Genomic DNA, 19,806 nt, shown 5'->3' with positions numbered 1-19,806 from the left:
GAGAGAGAGAGAGAGAGAGAGAGAGAGAGAGAGAGAGAGAGAGAATTTTTCAGCCATAAGGAAATCAGGTTTTCTGCAAGAAAAAAGATGTAAATGGAGACAGTCATATTAAACAGATTAAGTCAGTTTCAGAAAGACAAGTCTGACAGGTTTTCTCGCATTTGTGAGTCCTAGAGTTTACAGAAACATACAAAGTCAGGCATGTACTTACTGGGTTTGAAAGCAGAAGTGAGCTGTGTAGCTGACATGTCCCCCTGCTGTCTACAACACTACATATCTAATGATGGTGATGAATATAGCTCAATACAAACCATCTGTAACCTCAGTGCTAGGGAATGGGGGTAGCAGGGTATCTGCTTCATGTGCTGTCAGAATAAAGTAACATGGCATGGAAACACACAATAAGATTAGCCACTAGTGAGTGCTGTGAGCACGACCCCCCAGAGCACACCCAAATGCTCCCCTTTGTCTTTGGTAAAGACACACGCCTATGCAGAAAACCCTTCTCCACTCTCAACCCAGGGAGCTGAGAGTAAACTGTTAGTAGAGGCCCTGCAGGATGACAGGGTTCTCTCATTGGGAAAGACATTTGCAACTTCTACTGCCCCCACAAAGGCAAACACTTCTCTTCTGCCTTTCCTTTTTCTTTCAGCTAAAACACCATCCACTCTACTCTGCAGACTATGCAGTGCCTGTAGATAACGCAAACAGTGTGTCAGCTCGGTGTGAAGCTCTCGGTTACTGTGCTCTTTAAAATGAGATTGCTATATGTAAACAGGGCACATGGCAGCGTCTTAGCACAAACACTAAGCATCCAGCTAAGCCTCCTCTACCCATCCTAGGCTGGGCTCCTCACTCTCTAACAGGCCTTGCTCTCTCCACTTTCAGCTCCGTAAAGGCTTCTCCTGCGAACACAAAGCACAAGGCCACACAGGACTCAGAGCAAAGGGTTGGACAGAGTCTGGCTCACCATGTAAGTTCTAATAATTAAATAAACTTCATTTCAAACCTAAAGAGGGTGCACCTGGTCCCTGACTAATTATTGTACTAAACTATTTTATTTGGCATCGTGACATTAAAGAAATAATCTAGGCCTCATGCAGAACACTATCCACGGAGGACAAATAACTCAAGAAGGGGCAGAGATCCCACTTCAGGCAGGGTCCTTAATAAGGAAAACTAATGGGCAGAGAGCATTTCTTACTGCTAGGGTACAGAATGCTCCTCTTGCTTCTGTGTGGTCAAACCTTTGTAAAAGTAGTGCTAACTCACAGGAGTTTAAGATCTCTACCCCCAAAACAAGTCTAATGTCAGATGCTTATTCTAAGGAGCAAACACACACTTTGGAAGATGAGCTGTCTCTGCCACACATCTTAGCCACATGATGTCTTCAGATGTCCTTGTTACCTTGAAAATCAGCTCTTTATACTATGAGCTAGCAATCTTATATACTGAACCAACTCTGAGACTGGGACAAGCCAGGCTATAGCACCTGGTTGTGGGTCATGTGCAAGGATACAGGGGTTGTTGTCATCGATGTTGCTGCTGTCCAGGATCAGAGGAATGCCATCCAGCTCATTCACCTAACGGAAAGAAGACGGACAACCAGGTCAGCATCATTGAATAGAGACTCGTTTCTCCTCCCTAATATCCTTATTATTATAATATGGTTTCACCTGTTAACAACCCAGAAGTACATAAAGGCAGATATGCAGGGGTTAGACAGATGGCTCAGTCAGTAAAATGTATGTTTTGCAACCACAAAGACATGAGTTTCATCCCTAGAACTCATATATTTAAAAACAAACAAACCAACAACCCCCCTTGCACAGCACTCGAGTGCACACACACGAACGCACACACCACAAAACAGACACAGAGGTACACACTTGAAATCCCAGCACAAGAGCAGTGGAGATAGAAAAGTCAGCCTCGCCATTAGGTGAGCTTCATGTCAACGAGACCCCGTCTCAAAAACAAGGTGGGCAGCCACACCATGGAGTAAACTGGAAGCTGCCCTCTGGCCTCCACATGCCGACCCACACTTGTGCACACACTACACAAAACGAAAAACATCAGACATATGAGCACAGAGATAACTATATTCTTTTCACCCTTCCTAACGACAGTTAGGCCATTTTGGCAGCCATATTAAAAAAGAACAGAAGTAGATTGCACTCTAATGTTGTCTTTTAAGGACTCCATAAACAAAAGAGGAAAGGTTTTAATGTTTAACATTAAAAAAGAAAAGAGCCGGGCAGTGGTGGTGCAAGCCTTTAATCCCAGCACTCGGGAGGCAGAGGCAGGTGGATTTCTGAGTTCAAGGACAGCCTGGTCTACAGAGTGAGTTCCAGGACAGCCACAGCTACACAGAGAAACCCTGTTTCAAAAAACAAACAAACAAAAAAACCCCCAAAAAACAAAAAACAAAAAAACCCCAAAAATAAAAAAAGACAAGACAAGTGAAAACTGAGAAAAACATCTGTAGGATAATACAGATTTGTAATATAGTTGCAAGGGACTAGCATTCTAATATAGAAAGAACCTACAAAACTCAGTCTAAGATGCTCCCTCAGTGAGAAGCAGGGGCTGTCTGGTGTCAGCAGGGGACCAGGGGTGATCACAAGCTGGAGCTGAAGTCTGGCCAGGATCCCAACTTTGGGCACATTATGGAACCTTGAAGACTCAATTTTCTCATCAATAAAATGGGGATGTAAAAGTCTATTTTAAAGAAAACAGGAAACAGGGACCATGGACTAGACTGGCTGAGGACCATGATGCTGATGCTAGCTGACTATAGCAAGGAGTGGGCACTTCTGAAAGCCCAAGGAAGCAAGAGTACTTTCATTAGGGCAAATACAGACTTTCCTTCTGCATGGGGCGAAGCTGCCAACCTTTGAACAGTGAGAGAAGAATAAAAAACTATTCAAGATTTCTTTAGTATAAAAAAATAACATTAAAGGAAAAAAAGTAAAATTATAAGGTCTATCAAGTAGGCAAGATTTCTTTGATAGAAGTGAAATCGCATGATAAATACTGAAATTTAAACAAGCTATAGAGGTCAACCAAAGATTTATTAAACTTCACGGTTCCTAGGTAAACATCTCACTCACAGGGCTGCATTACACAAGGCTACAGAAAACTTTTTATAGACACCCATGGACTATTTTCAATGTACACGGACTATTCTAGACACAGACGACAAATACATAATTATAGACTTAAGAACGAACACGGGGGAAGCTCATTGGGACAGAAGACATAAATGTAACACCTCCCCAAGAAGCCTGACAACAAAATTAGTTATTACAGCGCGCAGGTTTATTGCTGCAGTAACATGTGTAGAGTGACTATCTGGGACTAGGGAGAACAATTAAGAAATTAACGAGTTTTCTTCTGTTAGCACTCCATAAAAGAAGGAAGTTGTTTGTTTCTTTACCTAACATGTTAGGAACTGATTGTAAACCCATAATAAATGACTCACAGGTTGTTCTCTAGGGGAGCCAAGCTCAGTCAACACTTTCTTTTTACATGGTAATGCTGCCCTACTAGACAGTAAGCCTGGCTTAAACAAACACCTGGGCCCTGGAAACTAGACAGAGGATAGCTAACTGGTCATCTGTTCTCTTTCTGTCCCACTGGAACAAGTGATGCTGGAGGAACGCCGCAGAGCATACACACCCTACAAGAGAGCAAGCTCCTTGACGAACAGACATGGCTGGCAAGAAACTGCCTCAGTTATTCTGACGGATTTGCTACTGTGAGAGAGCACACAATACTAAGGTGCGGCAGAAGTTTTCCCGTCAGACCTCAGTGCTTAGTAAAAGCATTCATAACACAGATCTTTGGGCAGATTCACAGAGCACAATCTCATGCCAAAAAAGACCCAGGGCTGGGGCTGTAACTCAGTGTGGCACAGCACTTTCCTAGCAAAGGTCAGACTCCTGGTTCAATCCCCAATGAGTTTTCAGTCTGACAGTGCGACTATAGCAAAGCAGCACAGAGCCAGTGGCTTACACATGGCCATCCACTTTCCCTGTTTCAGTCGCAAGGAGTTGGAGGGGAAGGGGGCAGCAGTAGAAAAGAATCTGCTCCAGGCTTCTCTGGGCCACTGGCGGGTCCTTTTTGGTTTGCAGATCTCTGCTTTGCAGATCTCACGTGATGTTTGGCCTATACTTGTGGATTGTATCCAAAGTGCTCCTTTGTATAAGGGCACCAGTCACATTGAGTTAGGGCCCCATCCTAAACCAGTTTAACTTCAGAATAGCTTGGCTAATTACATCTGTAATGACTTTTTCCAAATAAGATCACATACAGCACTTCAACACAGCAAAGTTCAACCAATAATGGCTCTTATATTGGATAATGGATCTTATATAAGTCTCTCCCAATAAATTCTAAAGCTGGTTTTCACTTTAAAAAATCCTATGATATTTAGACCGGTATAGTCTAAGAAACTGCCATATAACATCTTGGAGAAAAATGACATCCTTACAAAGTTGAGTTTTTCTTTAAATCTCAACTTCTCTTGGTAACTTTTTATGATTTTCAGGACACACACACATACATATATAATATTTATATATAAGAAATACATTTTTGTATTTCTAAGAATTTTATATATAGATATGAATGTATTTATATATCTTATTCCTAAGAATTTCATGCTTTATAATGGCATTGTAGAAATTTTCATTTGTTTGGTTTCTGCAGACAGTTTTTGCTGTATTGTTCAAACTAAGTTCCTTCCAGGCACTAGGGCTCTATAACAATCCCTCTCTCTTTTGCTCATGTGGTTGTTCTAGAGTTCAGAGTATACATACATCTTTAACTTGTTGCAACCTGTTTATAAACAGCATCACACTAATTCACACACAATATATACACTGTGCTTTAAGGAAGAAACTATGTTTTGTACACAGCTGCTACAACAGAATAGGACAAGTTAAAGCTAGCCACTGAATGTATGAAGCCAGTGTTGTGTTGTTTCTATATTGAGGAACAGAGCAGTACAGGGGAGTTACAAGTCACTTACATCCTCCCCCCACCAGTCCTGTAACATGACCGAGAGAGACTGAACAGTCTCCACAGTGCATCCTGCATGGACTGGGCAGCTTCCTTAAAAACTGAGACTATAACATAGATTATGATGCAGACAAGGGAATGATCTCACTGACATATTCAAATTCATTCCAGTCTGCAGAGAAACATACCACCCAAGCTCAGCCCTATGCATGGTTTCTCTCATTCCTGGAAACTCACTAAACTGAAGGAGGCTGTGTCAGACGTCTGTCATGAACTCTTCAGTAACCATGTTTAAGTGGATCATAACAACAGGAAAAATGTATAAACACTGTGTGCTCCCAAGTAATGATGTAGGAAGAGTTAATCTGATGATATCTCTAAAGATCAGAGATGCTCAGGGAAACTGTGAAGAGCTACAGTGGTGTAAGAAGTTCTTCAAAGCTCACCATGGAGACAGAAGCAGCAGCAGAAGGGAAATAAGTAAAGCATAAGACTGATGATGCTAACAGGAGTTGTCTGGTTTTGTTTTGATTTTGTAATTTGTTACATACTTCCCCCTTCTTCCTCAACCTATGTCCCACTCTACCCCTGTCCTACTCAGTCTAAAGTTCATGGCCTCCTATTCTTTAATTATTGTTTTACACACACCACACTCACAATAAACATATACATAAAACCTGCTGCATCTAGTGTTGCTTGTATATACGTAATTTTAACCAAGCTGCCTTGTCGACTGGTGCTGCCATTGTTCAGGTCTGGTTTTTGATTTCAAAGTCGTACTATTGAGATGGAGGGAAGGGAAGGTGGGCTGAGAGGGTGGGCAAGCCAGAACAAAGTATACATGAAAAAAATCCCTAAGGAAACCCACTATCTTTGCAAACTAATGTAAGAATATAATTTTTAAAACTAGGAGTTTGAACACAGATACTGTACACAGGTGGACAACAATTTTGTCAGGAGACATGGGTTGTTAAATAAAAATCCCAATACCAGGTTTGGGATACCACCTATGAGGTGTTACGTATGAATTGGACCCTAGAGGCCCCTGAAACAATTCAGGCCATTGCCACTGATCTTAGATGCTTACCAGAACTACATGGTAAGCCCCTAAGACACAAATGCACCTTCATTGCAGGATGCAGAGAAATCAGGGACGAAATCTTCCTTGTGACTAGGTTTTATAGTTCCAGAAGGTGCTTGTCGGCTGCTGAGGTAAGTGATATCCCTACAGCTAACCCTGCCTGCTACAGTACCAGAGCCTGCCATGCAAGGTACGTCCACTGGAACAATAGTGTATAGAGTTTACAGACAGGAGTATCAGCTGCTTCAGAGTTGGATCGGAGGCCTGCTCTACAGGAAGGAATTTGGGCCCAGTACTACTGTAACCCTCAGCCAGCCTCATACACATGGACAAATGCTTTAACTTTAATGTATTTGGACTTGAAATGTAATCTCTGGATTTTCGTGACTCCCTGGAAATTTGATAATGAGTTAGAATTAATATTCAAATATGGAATGTCTCCTGTGGACATTTGATGATAATGAATTTAGGCCTCTCACAGGAGTATATCAGAATGGAATATATTATTTGCCTTAAGGCCAATGTGATTTTGGAGTTAATGAGATACACGTGTTGTTCTGACCCACTTTAGAGCATCCTGGGGCAAAATGTCCACTCTTCACTACTGATCGATGAGGAGAAATAAAAGGAGCAGCTTGGTGCTGGCAGAACAGCCATCGAAGTGAAGGCAGAGTACCCCGACGCACTGAACTTCTTCACAAAGGAGGACATTCCATGGCCTTGGGTGATCAAAGGTACCACATACCCCACAAGACCATCACCGAAAGTGCCAGCTGTCCCGAAAGGGTTCTTGCTCTGCGCTGATACAGTATTTCCCAACTTCTCTAGGTCATAGCTACTGACAGCCAGAGGCTGTCAAAATCCAACTAAAGCCGAAACCACAGAAATCATATCTACTTGCTGTTTGGTGCTTTCAAAAATTATGACAAGAACTATTTTCATATAGTCTTGTGTCCTTCAGATGATGATAGCTACTCGCTTTAAAAACTTGTGTGAATGTGCAGCTAATTAAGCCGACCAAGTCCCCTTTTCCCATGGGGACTTTGGTGTGCAATGGTTGCAAACACCAACTCCTTGGTGGTGTATGTAGCCTATTATCTATATGGGTTGCCTCAAGAGACCTTGGAGACAATTTTCTGGCAGTTGGTAATCAAGCCTCTGATCACAATGCTGTCCCTGATCTAGGCTCCAGACAGGGATGCGTGGTGCCTTTGGGAAGCCCCAGGACACAGTGGCCAGGGTTCACATTGGCAAGGTCATCATGTCCATCCGAACCAAGTTGCAGAATAAGGAACATGTGATTGAGGCTCTGCGAAGAGCCAAGTTCAAGTTCTCTGGCTGCCAGAAGATCCACATCTCAAAGAAGTGGGGCTTCACCAAGTTTAATGCAGATGAATTTGAAGACATGGTTGCTGAGAAGCGGCTCATTCCTGATGGCTGTGGTGTCAAATATATCCCTAATCGTGGTCCTCTGGAAAGTGGAGAGCCCTGCACTCCTGAAGGCTTCAAGAGTTCTCTCCTATACCCTACCAAATCGTGTTCAATAATAAATCTCGCAACAAGTTCGCTTAAAAAAAACCTCGTGTGAAGAAGACAAAACATCTTTGTGACTGGTCTCATCCATGTATGCACCTACGCTCCTGTACCCTCACAACAATTTCCAACCTAAAATAGAGATGAGAAAGGGAGGGTGTGAGTATAATTACAGTGTATGGTAATTCATGCCTATGAAAGAAAGAAACAGGATGATCTAGTAGAGTGATCGGTAAGGCATTTTAGATGGTTGTCAGAGGACCTTCTTAGAGAATGAAAACAAGTGCGCTGTGACCTCATCTATGACTGTGATCCAGCCATGAAGGTGGGTCAGCTACCAAGACACCAATAAAAAGCCTTTAGACAGAGCAACCAGAAGCAGAGAGTACAGCAAAAAGAAAGGGCTGCGTGAACCTGACCTGACAATCGCCAGCATGGAAGTAGAAAGTCAAAGAACTCAGAGAACAAAGAAACTAAACTCGAAAGATGGTCTTAAAGTGTGTTGTAGTGGCTATTCCTGGTTGTCAACTTGACTATATTTGGAATGAACTACAATCCAGAATTGGAAGGCTCACCAGTGACCCTAATCTGGAGGCTGGGAGATAGAAGTTTCTGACCTGGATCTCGGTATGGAGATCTTGAGACATAGTGGCTATGGATTCCAGAAGATTAAGACAGGGAGATCTCCAAGTTCAGGGTCATCTGGGATTAAAGGTGTGGTGGCACACACCTTTAATTTGGGTTACACCTTCTGCTGGAGACCATAAAAGGAATGGAAGAAGGGAGTCTCACTCTCACTCTTTCGCCTGCTTGCCGTGTGGGACTGAGCAACTGTTAGATCCTTAGACTTCCATTCACAGCTACAACTGAACCATTGTTGGGAATTGGACTGTAGACTGTAAGTCATCAATAAATTCCTTTACTATATAGAGACTATCCATAAGTTCTGTGACTCTAGAGAACCCTGACTAATACAAGTGTTCTGTGGCCAGCATCATCATCAGCAACCCAGCTTGTTCCAATATGCCAACACTCAGATATGCCAACATATGCCAGCACCCAGAGCCACCCTACCTAGAGCCACCCCACTCAGAAGCTCTGGGCTTAGGGCTGAGCAATGTCTACGATGCAGAAGTGTTTCTCGGGCTGAGACTTCCATCCATGTCCTAGCAGTTAAGCCTGAATTTGGGACACACACACACACACACACACAAAACAGAGAGTCTATGACAATATAAAGCCATAGAAACTAGTAAACCACTCAAGATTGGAATAACCCAATTTAAGGTAATTTTTTTGCTCACCAAAGCAGGATGTCCTTATGAGCCCCGCTTGGCCCTGAACGCATGCTCTTCTTGTCTCCGTTTCCCCATTGTTGGATTTGATCTATGAGCCACTATGCTCAGCTTTCTATTTAGATTTAACCCTAGAGAACTGCGTGGAGAGAAGAAAGCACAGCACCCAGAGTACCCATGAGGAGCTGCTGCAGAAGCAGAACACAAAGGGCTGTGGGCCTGGATCCAGACCTAAAGGGACAGGAAGAAGATCTCAGGCTGGCTCTCAGGAATTGCTTCTGGGGGATGGGGAGGGTAAACAAGATTCTAGGTAGCTAAAGGGCACTGGTGGCTCATGCCCTGACACTCGGAAGAAAATGCTATACTGTGCTGGATGCTAAGAAGTCTTTATGATAGGAGAGACAGGTAAAGGGGGGGGGGGTTACAGGGAGAGACAACTAATGCTGAAGGCCATCTGAAGCCCACCACTGTAGAAGAGTCCTAAAATATACAAGAAAGAAAGGTGCTGGGAAACCTCACCCCTAAGCCCACGTTCAGTAACCTGGAGAGACACAGCAGGTCCCATCATCAATAGCTACCCAAACACAACATAATTTCCATTGCTGAGAAAAGTCAAATATTCTCCCCACGCGCATGAGCTATACCCCCGTGAAAAAGACAGTACCTCCTCTTCCTGCCCTCTCTCCCTTCCCACCCTCCCTCAGAGGGAGCCTCTGCACATCCACCAATCAACTGTCCTCATGAGATCTGCTGCATGTGTGACTGTGGCATCCACCACTGAAGACATAACAAATGGTGTCACCAAATAATAGTGAAGACAATGCCTCAAGTAAACATCCTATGCCACCAAGTAAAACGTTCACTGGCAGGAATGACTTACATCTCACTGAGTCATTGGCTAAAGGGTTTCATGGGATCCCCACCCTGCCAAATGTCACAGGCTATCTATCAGTTGCTCTGTACAACCCGATGGCAAGGCCCAACTGCTGAAAACAACATTTACTTATGTCATGGAACATGGAGAAGTCAAGCTGGTGCCTGCCTCACTGAGGAGCAGTATCCCGACCAACTAGAATTCAGTGCTGGAGAGCACTCTACACACTCAGTAGCACCCTGACCCGCCTGCAAGATAGACTGGAGCACCGGCAGCACAAGTGTCCTGCAAGATAGACTGGCGCACCGGCAGCACAAGTGTCCTGCAAGATAGACTGGCGCACCGGCAGCACAAGTGTCCNGTGTCCTGCAAGATAGACTGGCGCACCGGCAGCACAAGTGTCCTGCAAGATAGACTGGCGCACCGGCAGCACAAGTGTCCTGCAAGATAGACTGGTGCACCAGCAGCACAAGTGTCCTGGCAGTAACTGACTTTTTGCTTGTGTTCAAAGCCCACTCCATGAGAGGAACCCATACCTCACACTGCTAAAGCGGCCAAGAACCTTAGACTAGCTAAATCATGGACCTAGGGGGAAACGTAATTCTTTATTTCTGCTCAAGGAACACAGCAATAAAATGATTCCTAATGACATACTGCTATACCCATAATTACATTTTAATAAAAACTTTACTGAACAGTGAATTACTTGGCCTTGTGTTATTAGAAAGACTGAACATTTTTCCACCAACTTAGGTTTTCTGAACTAAATGTTTCTGGAAATAAAGGCTTTAACAATAAAAGCTCTGACCAATTGACATATGCCAGGGTCATCCATAGAGGGCGTTGAAACTGAGCAAGGCTGGATCAACAGAGTACTAACTATGAAGACAGGGAAGATGGACGAGTACATACCCAACATGTCGTGGGGAGAGAGTGGCACAGAAAGCTCCTCAAGAACTGCATGGCACACTGCAAGGGACAGGTCTCTGAGACCTCATCCCTCAAGTAACCCTCCTCACCCAGGAAACTGCCAGGGAAGGAAAGCATGTGCGGAGAAAGTGTGAAAAACAACCCACCGCAGCACACCTCAGCACACTGAAGCGCTATAGCACACCGCAGCACGCCTCAGCACATTGCAGTACACCACAGAACACTGCAGCACGCCACAGCACACTGCAGCACACAACTGAGTAAGTCAGTTGTTATGCAAACCGCAGTAGCTCTTCAAAAATATAGCTGTGTTCTTGGGCAGCTAGAATAGCAGTTCCCAACCTGTGGGCCAAGACCCCTTGGGGGAGTGTCAAACAACTTTTCCATAGGGGGTGCATATCAGATACCCTGCATATCAAATATTTACATTAAATCTCTTAACAGTAGCAAAATTACAGTTATCAAGTAGTAACAAAAATAATTTATGGTTGGGGTCACCACAATATGAGGAACTGTATTAAAGGGTTGCAGTTTTAAGAAAGTTGACCCCATGATTAATGAGAAATATTTTCTAAGTTCAGCTACTAAATTCCAAGAAGCTCACTATATACCAAAGACAGTAATAAAGACAAGCATCTTTATATCTGTGATGCCCAGTGGTAAATTGCCCCTTACCTTTTTTTTTTTTTTTAAATAAACAACTGCACAAGAATTTAGACAATTTTCTCACAAAACCTTCCACCATCTGGTATGCTTTACTTAAATGATGAATGAAGTCAGCTAGTTTTAAAGACTATTTTTAGACTGTTTAAAGACTTTACTTCTAAACACAAGACCTAAAAATAACCCAACAAACACATCACACCCACTACCCAACTGGTCTTAAATGAGGCGACTATGCAGAGGCGGGAACTCGGGCAGCATTTGAAGAAAGAACGCTCACTCAGTGCATCCCTACAAAAGGTGTCTGCTGACACCTTCCCCAGTTACAAACCAAGCAGACACTTCAAACTAGATGTCAAAGGCATGCGCCAGGGATTTGGATTTCAGCACTAGAGTCCACAGGAGGGGCTCTGCCTTAGCCTTTTGCTTCGTGGACCTTCTCTTAACCAAGGAGCCATGGCAGGAAAGGACAGGGAGGGGAGACTGGCACTGTCATCTGTACAGCTTCGAGGGATGATGACCTGCCTCTCACTCGAAAGTCAGGGAAACAAACAAAACCAAAAGTTCCATCCCAACCGGAGGCTGCCCGAGTCAAATGATGAGAAAACAGCCTAGGACAACACCCAGCTTCTAGAAGGTACCATAAGTGAAAGGCATCAATATAATCATTCGTAGTTATACTTTTACTTATGGCATTCTGTTGTATTCTTTGAAGAAAAGTTTAAACCTGTTGATTCATTAGTGTTGGCTTTCTAGGACTGTCATTTCTTAAAGGCAGTTTAATAAAGTAAACCATCAGAGATGGCCAGTGACATGTTTAAAGAACTTTACATGAAAGCCCTCTGATTTGAAGCAGAAGAAAATATGAAATAGAAAAACACTTCTTTAATGCACTTGAGTACACACTACTTAAACCTCCACTCCACCTAGATGCAGCTTCCCAGCCACAAGATATGACTTGAGAAAGCTTAACACAAAAAGGGATGGGAAACCACGGCAGTGGCTGAGAAAGCATGCAGCTCTGAGTTGTTCTGGCACAACTGTGCTAAAAAGGCACAGCTCCACTGAGATGAAAAACAACCTACACAGTGAGCCTGTAAAAATACGCACTCCACCTTGCCTGCTTAAGGTGCAATTCCCACCCATAATGCCTCACCTACAACGCTACACTTCAGTGCCTGGACAAACAGCATTCGGTCCTGAACGTGTTTGGTCTTTAATTTTTAACCCATGGTCAGAATCTCAATTTTCTGTTGCAATATCTGCTGAGCTCTGGCCTTTAATAACTAAGTCTTGGAGCCTGGTGCTCAACTTATTTATCTGTGGTGTTAATATCCACTGGAGGACTGGCATTCTGGATCATCTAGGAATCTGCCACACTAGATGGGAACAAGCATCTCACATGTGTGTGGACAGGACATTTGTCTGGGGGATTATTCTACACTGAGGGTCCTCTGGACACGGCAAGGGATAAGGTTAATGGGAAAGCTGGGGAAAACCAAATGTATGTCTTCTCTTATAGAAAAGCTCGCAGACACTTCTAGGGGAATCATGTGGCTGCCACCATCAAATGGGACAACCTCGAAGTGCCTGCCTGTTACTGAGGTTAGGTCCACACACCAGAGAGATGCAGTTCAGAAGCTACTAGTTCCTCTACAAATGGTGGCACGATGATGAGCTCTATCTATGCCAGTATCTGATTCTCAGACAGGTATGCAAGGCAGCATCCCCATCCAGCAGAGAAGGAGCAGGAGACTTGGATCGCTTAACTAGTACAAAGCCACACAGCTTAGTGACTGGCAAAACTCATGTCTGTTTAAGTGTAACTTTATTCTCTCAATTTTTTCCAACTCCGTGAAATTATTTCTCATCTCCAGAAAACACAATGGCAGGTATGATAGTGTAATGCCTGTAATCCTGGCATTCCAAAGATAGGCAGACATGGACACACAAAGCTAGTGTGCACTTTATAGTAAAGCTCTGTCTCAAACATTAAAAAAAAAATTAGGGAGGGCGAGGGGCAGAGAGGATGGCTAAAACAATATAAAATAACTAGATGTTCTGAGATGATGAAAGTCTCCTCCAGACACTGAGAAAATTCTATAGACTTCCTTCTTGTTGTTCAAGACTGGAGAGTTTAGAACTTCAGAGCTCTTCTTGGCTCCCCTGAGACAGGTGAAATATACTGAAAACCAGGCTGGAGAGATGGCTCAGCTGTTAAGAGCACTGACTGTTCTTCTAGAGGTCCTGAGTTCAAATCCCCAGCAATCACATGGTAGCTCACAACCATTTATAATGGGATCTGATGCCGTCTTCTGGCGCTCGGGTGCATGCTAAATAAATAAATAAAGTGTTTAAAAAAGAAGCTGGTGCGTGTACGTGTATGTGTGTATATCACATCCATCCATCCATCCATAGTGGAGAAAGTAGAAGGCTTAGCTGCTGTGGGAGGCATCTGCCCATAGGAGGGCACAACAGCAGTCTCAGGGGAGCCAAGAAGAGCTCTAAAGTTCTAAACTTTCCAGTCCTGAACAACAAGAAGGAAGTCTTTAGAATTTTCTCAGTGTCTGGAGGAGACCTTCATTATCTCAGAACATCTAGTTATTTTATAAGGGATCTTTCTTCATGGCTCATTTTGGTGCTGACATCTAAAAGTCAGAAATCCTTTTTTTTTTTCTTTTTTAAAACATTTTTTATTTAAAAAAAATCCTTAAAACAGATTTTGAACATGTATTCCCCTCCCCTAATTTTTCTCAGATCTTTTCCACCTAAGTTCTTTTAAGAAAAGGAAGGGGGAAAGGGAGGGAGGGAGGGAGGAATCTTTCTCTGCTTCCCTTCCCCCTCTCCACATGCTCATGGCCTGCCCCCCCCCCCGCCTCTACTACCCTCTTAACTCCCTTCCCCATTCCCTGAATAAACTCTATAGTCTATACCCCCCCAAAAAAGACTAAAGGACACACTAGGAACATTTATTACATTTACCAAAGTCAAGAAGTGTGTGTGGTGGTGGGAGAGTAGGGATAGAGAGATAAGGCCCTCGACAAGACATGAAGGAGACAAGAATACAAACAGCACACCAATCCATTCATACCAGGCTCCATCACAGAGATTATCTTGAAAGTCAGACCCACAACTTTTCCAGTCTGTTCTATACCGATGGTCCACGCCAGTTTATGTTAAAACAAAAACACATATACACCATCGCTTGAATTGTAATTTGCTCCCGTGCACTGATGTACGCGGCATGTGTGTACTGCTCTGCATGCATCTGTTCCTCTACTCACGGCAGCGTAGGAAACCCAGCGGCACGCAGAGGCCCTGGAACCCCTCCTAGCTGACAAAGCAGTAAGCACCACTCAAAGCTCTACCGCCTCATCTTACCTCAGCCTCTTCTGAGACTTTCTGTGTCTGGTTTCTTTCAGAGGACACACTGAGGACATCCTGGTAACTCCTTTCTGACACTCTTGTGTATTAATTACTCCACATTATGAATGTGCCACGTGCTGACTCATTCCTTCAATGAGAGACATTTTGATTGCTTCTAGTTTTTGACTAATTGTGAATGTTCATACCTATGATTCTTGGAAGGCTATAAGGACTAATTTCAGCAGTGTGTGTGTGTGTGTGTGTCTGTCTGTCTGTCTGTACCCCATACAATTGCTGTTTAGCAAAACAATGTCACTACAGCTTAGATCAGTAACTCCAAAGTCCCATGTGTTAAAGGTTGATTCTCAGCCTGGCACCACTGAGAAATTGAACCTTTTAAAGTTGGGACACCGAGACAGGCTTCAGATCACGGGGGACATGTTATTTAAAGGGGACTGCAATCTCTTTTTTATTTTTTGCTTGTTGACCACCATCACAAGCCTAAAGTGGCAGAGCCAATTATACCACAGGCTGAAACTTCTAAAAGTGTGAATCAAAATAATCTTTTTCTGTTCATAATGTGATTACGTCAAGTCTTAGTTACAGTGAAGGGAATCTGACAAACAGGCTTACTGAAAACCTTACCTTTTTATACTTTAATTGGAAGGCTAGTTGATGCAACGTGGGCTAAGGGAAGGGAGCAGGGCTTAGTCACACAGAGTAAAAGGCTGGTAGCCAATCCCTTCTTGTTTTAACAGGATGGGTGGGTCATTGGTCTCCAAACATTTCAGGGTTGAGTCATTTACTACTCTGCAGCTATTGCCAAGGAGTCGTGACCAGTCCTGACCCTCCTCCAGCTGAAGGGTTCTGTCTGTTACATGGCTGAAATGTATTCTTTGAATTACCTACCATCCAGCCCTTGTTTCCCTCTTGGTGAAGAATCTGAAAGCATATGATAAACACTAGAGTCTCATGTGTTCAAGGGGCTCATTAGTCTTTTCCTAATTTACATTTACTGTCTGTTTCCATACTGGGCGATTTTATTCTGTCCTCACATTCACTGGCTGTTTGTTCTGTTGGTACTGTGGCCTAACTACTGAGTCATGACCTGGAGTTTTTATCTTTCTCTCACTGTGTTTCCTGTTTTGGTCCTAACGTTGCCATTCGGCATAGGAAAACTTGTATCCTCTACTCTGGGGAGATCTATCTCCTTCATTTCTTTCAAGCCTGTCCTTAATTGTGTTTGTTGAAGCTTCCCTGCGATGCCAAGTCACAGCCTCTGTCAGTAATTTCAACATTTATGTCATCCTGATATTGGTGTCTATTGGCTGCCTTTTCTCATTCAGGCTCCGGTTTTCTGGACTGTAGCCTTGATTCTTTCATGTGTGTTTGTGGATGTGTGAACGTGTGCCTGAGATAATGTTCTCAAATACACTACAGGTAGTTTTCTCTTGTGCTTTGAAAAAGGGCCTACGGATTCTGTCATATCTTTACTGGATCACAGACCTCAGCTTTAGAATTCAACCCCTAATTTTTATATCACTAACTATCCTGCCCATGTCTATGGGGTATTAGGTGTTTCACACTAGATGTGATTTGGGCAGCCATCTGAAGACCTTATTGTCCCTCACTACAAGATGGTCACTCAATCTGACACATCAAGTCCAGTCTTGCTACCAGCTGTGGAGATTCCTCTCTTTGAAAAACAAACAGGAACACTACACAGCCCCTTTCTTCTACTCCATTTTCTAGCTGAATTATATTCTGAAATATGAGAAGAACTGGAGAGTGCCCTGGGTAAATGTATAGCTCAACAGCTTTACATTTCCACCCACAGCTCAGCAGGTAAGAGCCCTTGCAGAAAGCTTGAGCTCGGGTCCCAGCAATCACTCCAGGACTTACAACTACCTGTAACTCCAGCTTCAGGGGACCCAACACCCTCTTTGACTGCTACAGGCACCCAAATAGATAGACACACATGCATACACGTGTCCAGTGGACCTTAAAAAAAGAAAAGGAGCAGCTTGTGGGTCTCAAGAATGGGCCTTGTAACTTGCCAAAGAATCCTGACACCACAGTTGGATCCCGCAAACCCACAAAAGCCAGATGAAGTCACTACATCTGTAATCCCAGGAAAATGGGAGGTGGGGACAAGAGAAAAGCCCCACCAGCCTGGAATACCCAGAAACAACAGAGGCCATGTTTCAACAACATGGAGAAGAGATTTGACTCCTAGAAGTTGTCCACTGACCTTCACACACTCCCTATGGCACATACATGCCTACATACGTGACTGTGCGCACATCACATACAGTAATAGTAAATAAAATTAAAAACCTATAACTTTAAAAAAAAAAACTTTCTCCCAGGTCATCTTTTTGGTCCTGTGCCTCTAGTTCAGTACATTCACCTACATCTTTCTCAACATCATCCCAGACATGAGCAGGCACCAAGACACGCAGGCCCTAGCAGCTTTGATGCAGAGCTCAGTTTAACCAGACTCTCATACCGTGACACTTACCCATCTCCAAAACAGGCCTTAGAACTCCTTTGAGTTATAAGAATTGATTCCACAATTTCTTTCTTCCTCTTTTGTTTTTTTGAGATGGGGTTTTTCTATGCATCCGTGGCTGTCCTGGAACTCATTCTGTATACAAGGCTGGCCTCAAACTCAGAGACTGATCTGCCTCTGTCTCCAGAGTGCTGGGATTGAAGGCGTGCATCAACAATGCCCAGCTAGTCCCACAATTTCAAATGTTACTCTTCATTCCTAAAACATAATCACAACTTCAAAGAATAGGAACCTAACTTGGTCCTAATATTCTCACATATTCTGCCCACCACATGATGATACACAGGATTGTTAATCGAGCCTATTGTCTAATGGGAAAGAAAGGGTGAGCACAAAGCTGCAGGAATGGAGTCTGGCTCACCAGAGTATTTACTTGGTGAGAGCGAGCACAGCGCTTCTGAACCATCTCTACAGGAACAGGCAGTAACTCTTGCATTGCTTGGGCCAGAGACTGAGGGCACATGGATCATGCACTCGAGGTGAATCAGAATTTCACATAAGCTCTTCGCTGTGTAGGACTAATGCACCAGAGATATTCCCTGTTATTTCTAGGCACTCACTCTTCCAGTGAGGGGAGCAAACATGGACTCACACCAACATCATTCAGAAAATATTTGCTGATCAGTGCCTATGGCAAAGAATGTACTAAGTATTACTTTTATAAATGTTAATTTCTGGGGGCTGGAGAGATGGCTCAGAGGTTGAGAGTATTGGCTAATCTTCCAGAGGTCCTGAGTTCAATTCCTAGCAATCATATGGTGGCTCACAACCACCTATAATGAGATGTGGTGCCCTCTTCTGGTGTGTAGGCATACGTGTAAGCAGAACACTATATAAATAAATATCAATTTCCCTACTCTTCATTACGGTTACTATCATCACAGAACGTATTACTGGCTTCAAGTTTCACAAGGACAGGTATTATGTCTATTGTGTCTAGAGTTCTTCCTGAACCTGAGAAACAGCATGGCACACACAATAAGCATGTAACATATATTCACACACAGCTACACACTCAGCTTACAGAAGATAGCCAAGTTCTATAGGTGTGATCAAACTTAGATTCGAACAGTTTTTTTTTTTTTTAATTAAATTGTCAGGGGTTGCCAACGTTTTTCTAGAAAGAGCTAGAAAATAATTTATATTTTAAAAGCCACACAATCTTTTTCAGGACCACTTAACACAGAGAAATCTATATTTACAAAGACAGCCCCTGCATGAGACACTCACGATAACCCAGCTCTTTCCCAGACCTTGTGCTCTAGAAAGCAATAACTGCCGGGACAGTGCACTCAGTCTGACCTCACACTTTTAGGTTCTAAGGCAGAATCTCAAGTCTTCTTTGCATCTTGAAATCAAAGCATGACTCTAGCAAGTGACTCCAGCTTAAGTGCACAGGCAGGTGTGCAGGGGTGTGTGCAAGTGCACAGACATAGCTAATCCAAAATCTGCTTTCCCAAGAAACTCTGACCTTACATTAAGCCCCATGATCTGGAAACAATGCAAAGACTGCACCTGGAAGACAGGCAGGGCACAAGATTGGCCGTTCCTGTGCTCATAAGGAAAGCAGCCCTAACCAAGACTAAACCCTAGCCTGGTTAAACGTGAAGTGAGCATAACTGAAAGCATTACTCATCAGACAGGGTAATAAAGGAAAATATGCAAGCCCTTTCCCAATTGTTTACCAGTTATATTTTTCTTGGAACAGAAATGCATTTTATATATTATATGAACCTGTAAAAAAACACATACCTGGTAAAATACTTGAGCATACATTCTATACTGGGTATTAAAACATGAAATATTCCATCATCATAAAAGAATCTTGAGTTCAAAAGGGTTTAAACACCCACCCGACTCCAGCTATGGTAACAACTGAATAACAAAAACCAAACAGCACTTTACACTGCCAGATAATCTCCGTAATTATAGGGTATCTGGAACATAGGAACCCTGACAAACTTGTCCTGGAGGCTGGCCTATCTCAGTAGTCTCAAGCATCATTCAGGAGTAACAGTGAAGTCTGGTCAGGAAAACCCAAGTCATCATTTTCCAAAATCTGAAAGTAGCTTCCTGGTTTTTATGACATTGCACAGACACATACAAAATCATCCAAACTCAATGTTGTCCATCATTCAAATAAAATGCATATTATTTAAGAGTTCTACTTGCTATACTTAATGGAAAAATTACGTACAAAGTGATACATGGAAATAAAAAGCTGAGCAAAACAGAATTCTTCCTATCAAAGGAGTTTTTAAAATCTGATTCAGAATTACCAGTAAAAGCCTAATGTAAGGACAGCTTAGTTAGTGTGTCCTACGCTCTGGGCTGCATCACCGACACCACGAGGGAACACATGGTAGCAGTAGTTGGTATCTGAAGTGGTCATACATGGAATACACACACACACACACACACACACACACACAGAGACAGAGAGAGAGAGACAGAGAGAGACAGAGAG

General features: G+C 43.2%; 1 protein-coding gene and 1 non-coding gene across 2 annotated transcripts in view; one reads left to right on the top strand and one right to left on the bottom strand.

Annotated features, from left to right (window-relative positions):
- Atxn10 (ataxin 10) overlaps positions 1-19,806 on the bottom strand; it is a 124,922-nt gene that overhangs the window by 23,557 nt on the left and 81,559 nt on the right. The window contains exon 10 of the mRNA XM_021183843.1: positions 1,520-1,583. Coding sequence (XP_021039502.1) covers positions 1,520-1,583 — 64 coding nt within the window. The remainder of the gene's footprint in view (positions 1-1,519; positions 1,584-19,806) is intronic.
- On the top strand, positions 7,105-7,240 carry LOC115029448. Its single transcript, XR_003835025.1, has one exon. It is a non-coding gene; the product is annotated as a small nucleolar RNA SNORA70 (small nucleolar RNA).

This window comes from Mus caroli, chromosome 15 (assembly GCF_900094665.2).
Source record: "Mus caroli chromosome 15, CAROLI_EIJ_v1.1, whole genome shotgun sequence".
Taxonomy (NCBI): domain Eukaryota; kingdom Metazoa; phylum Chordata; class Mammalia; order Rodentia; family Muridae; genus Mus; species Mus caroli.
Note: the sequence above shows the minus strand (reverse complement) of the source record. Positions and strands in the feature narration are given on the sequence as shown.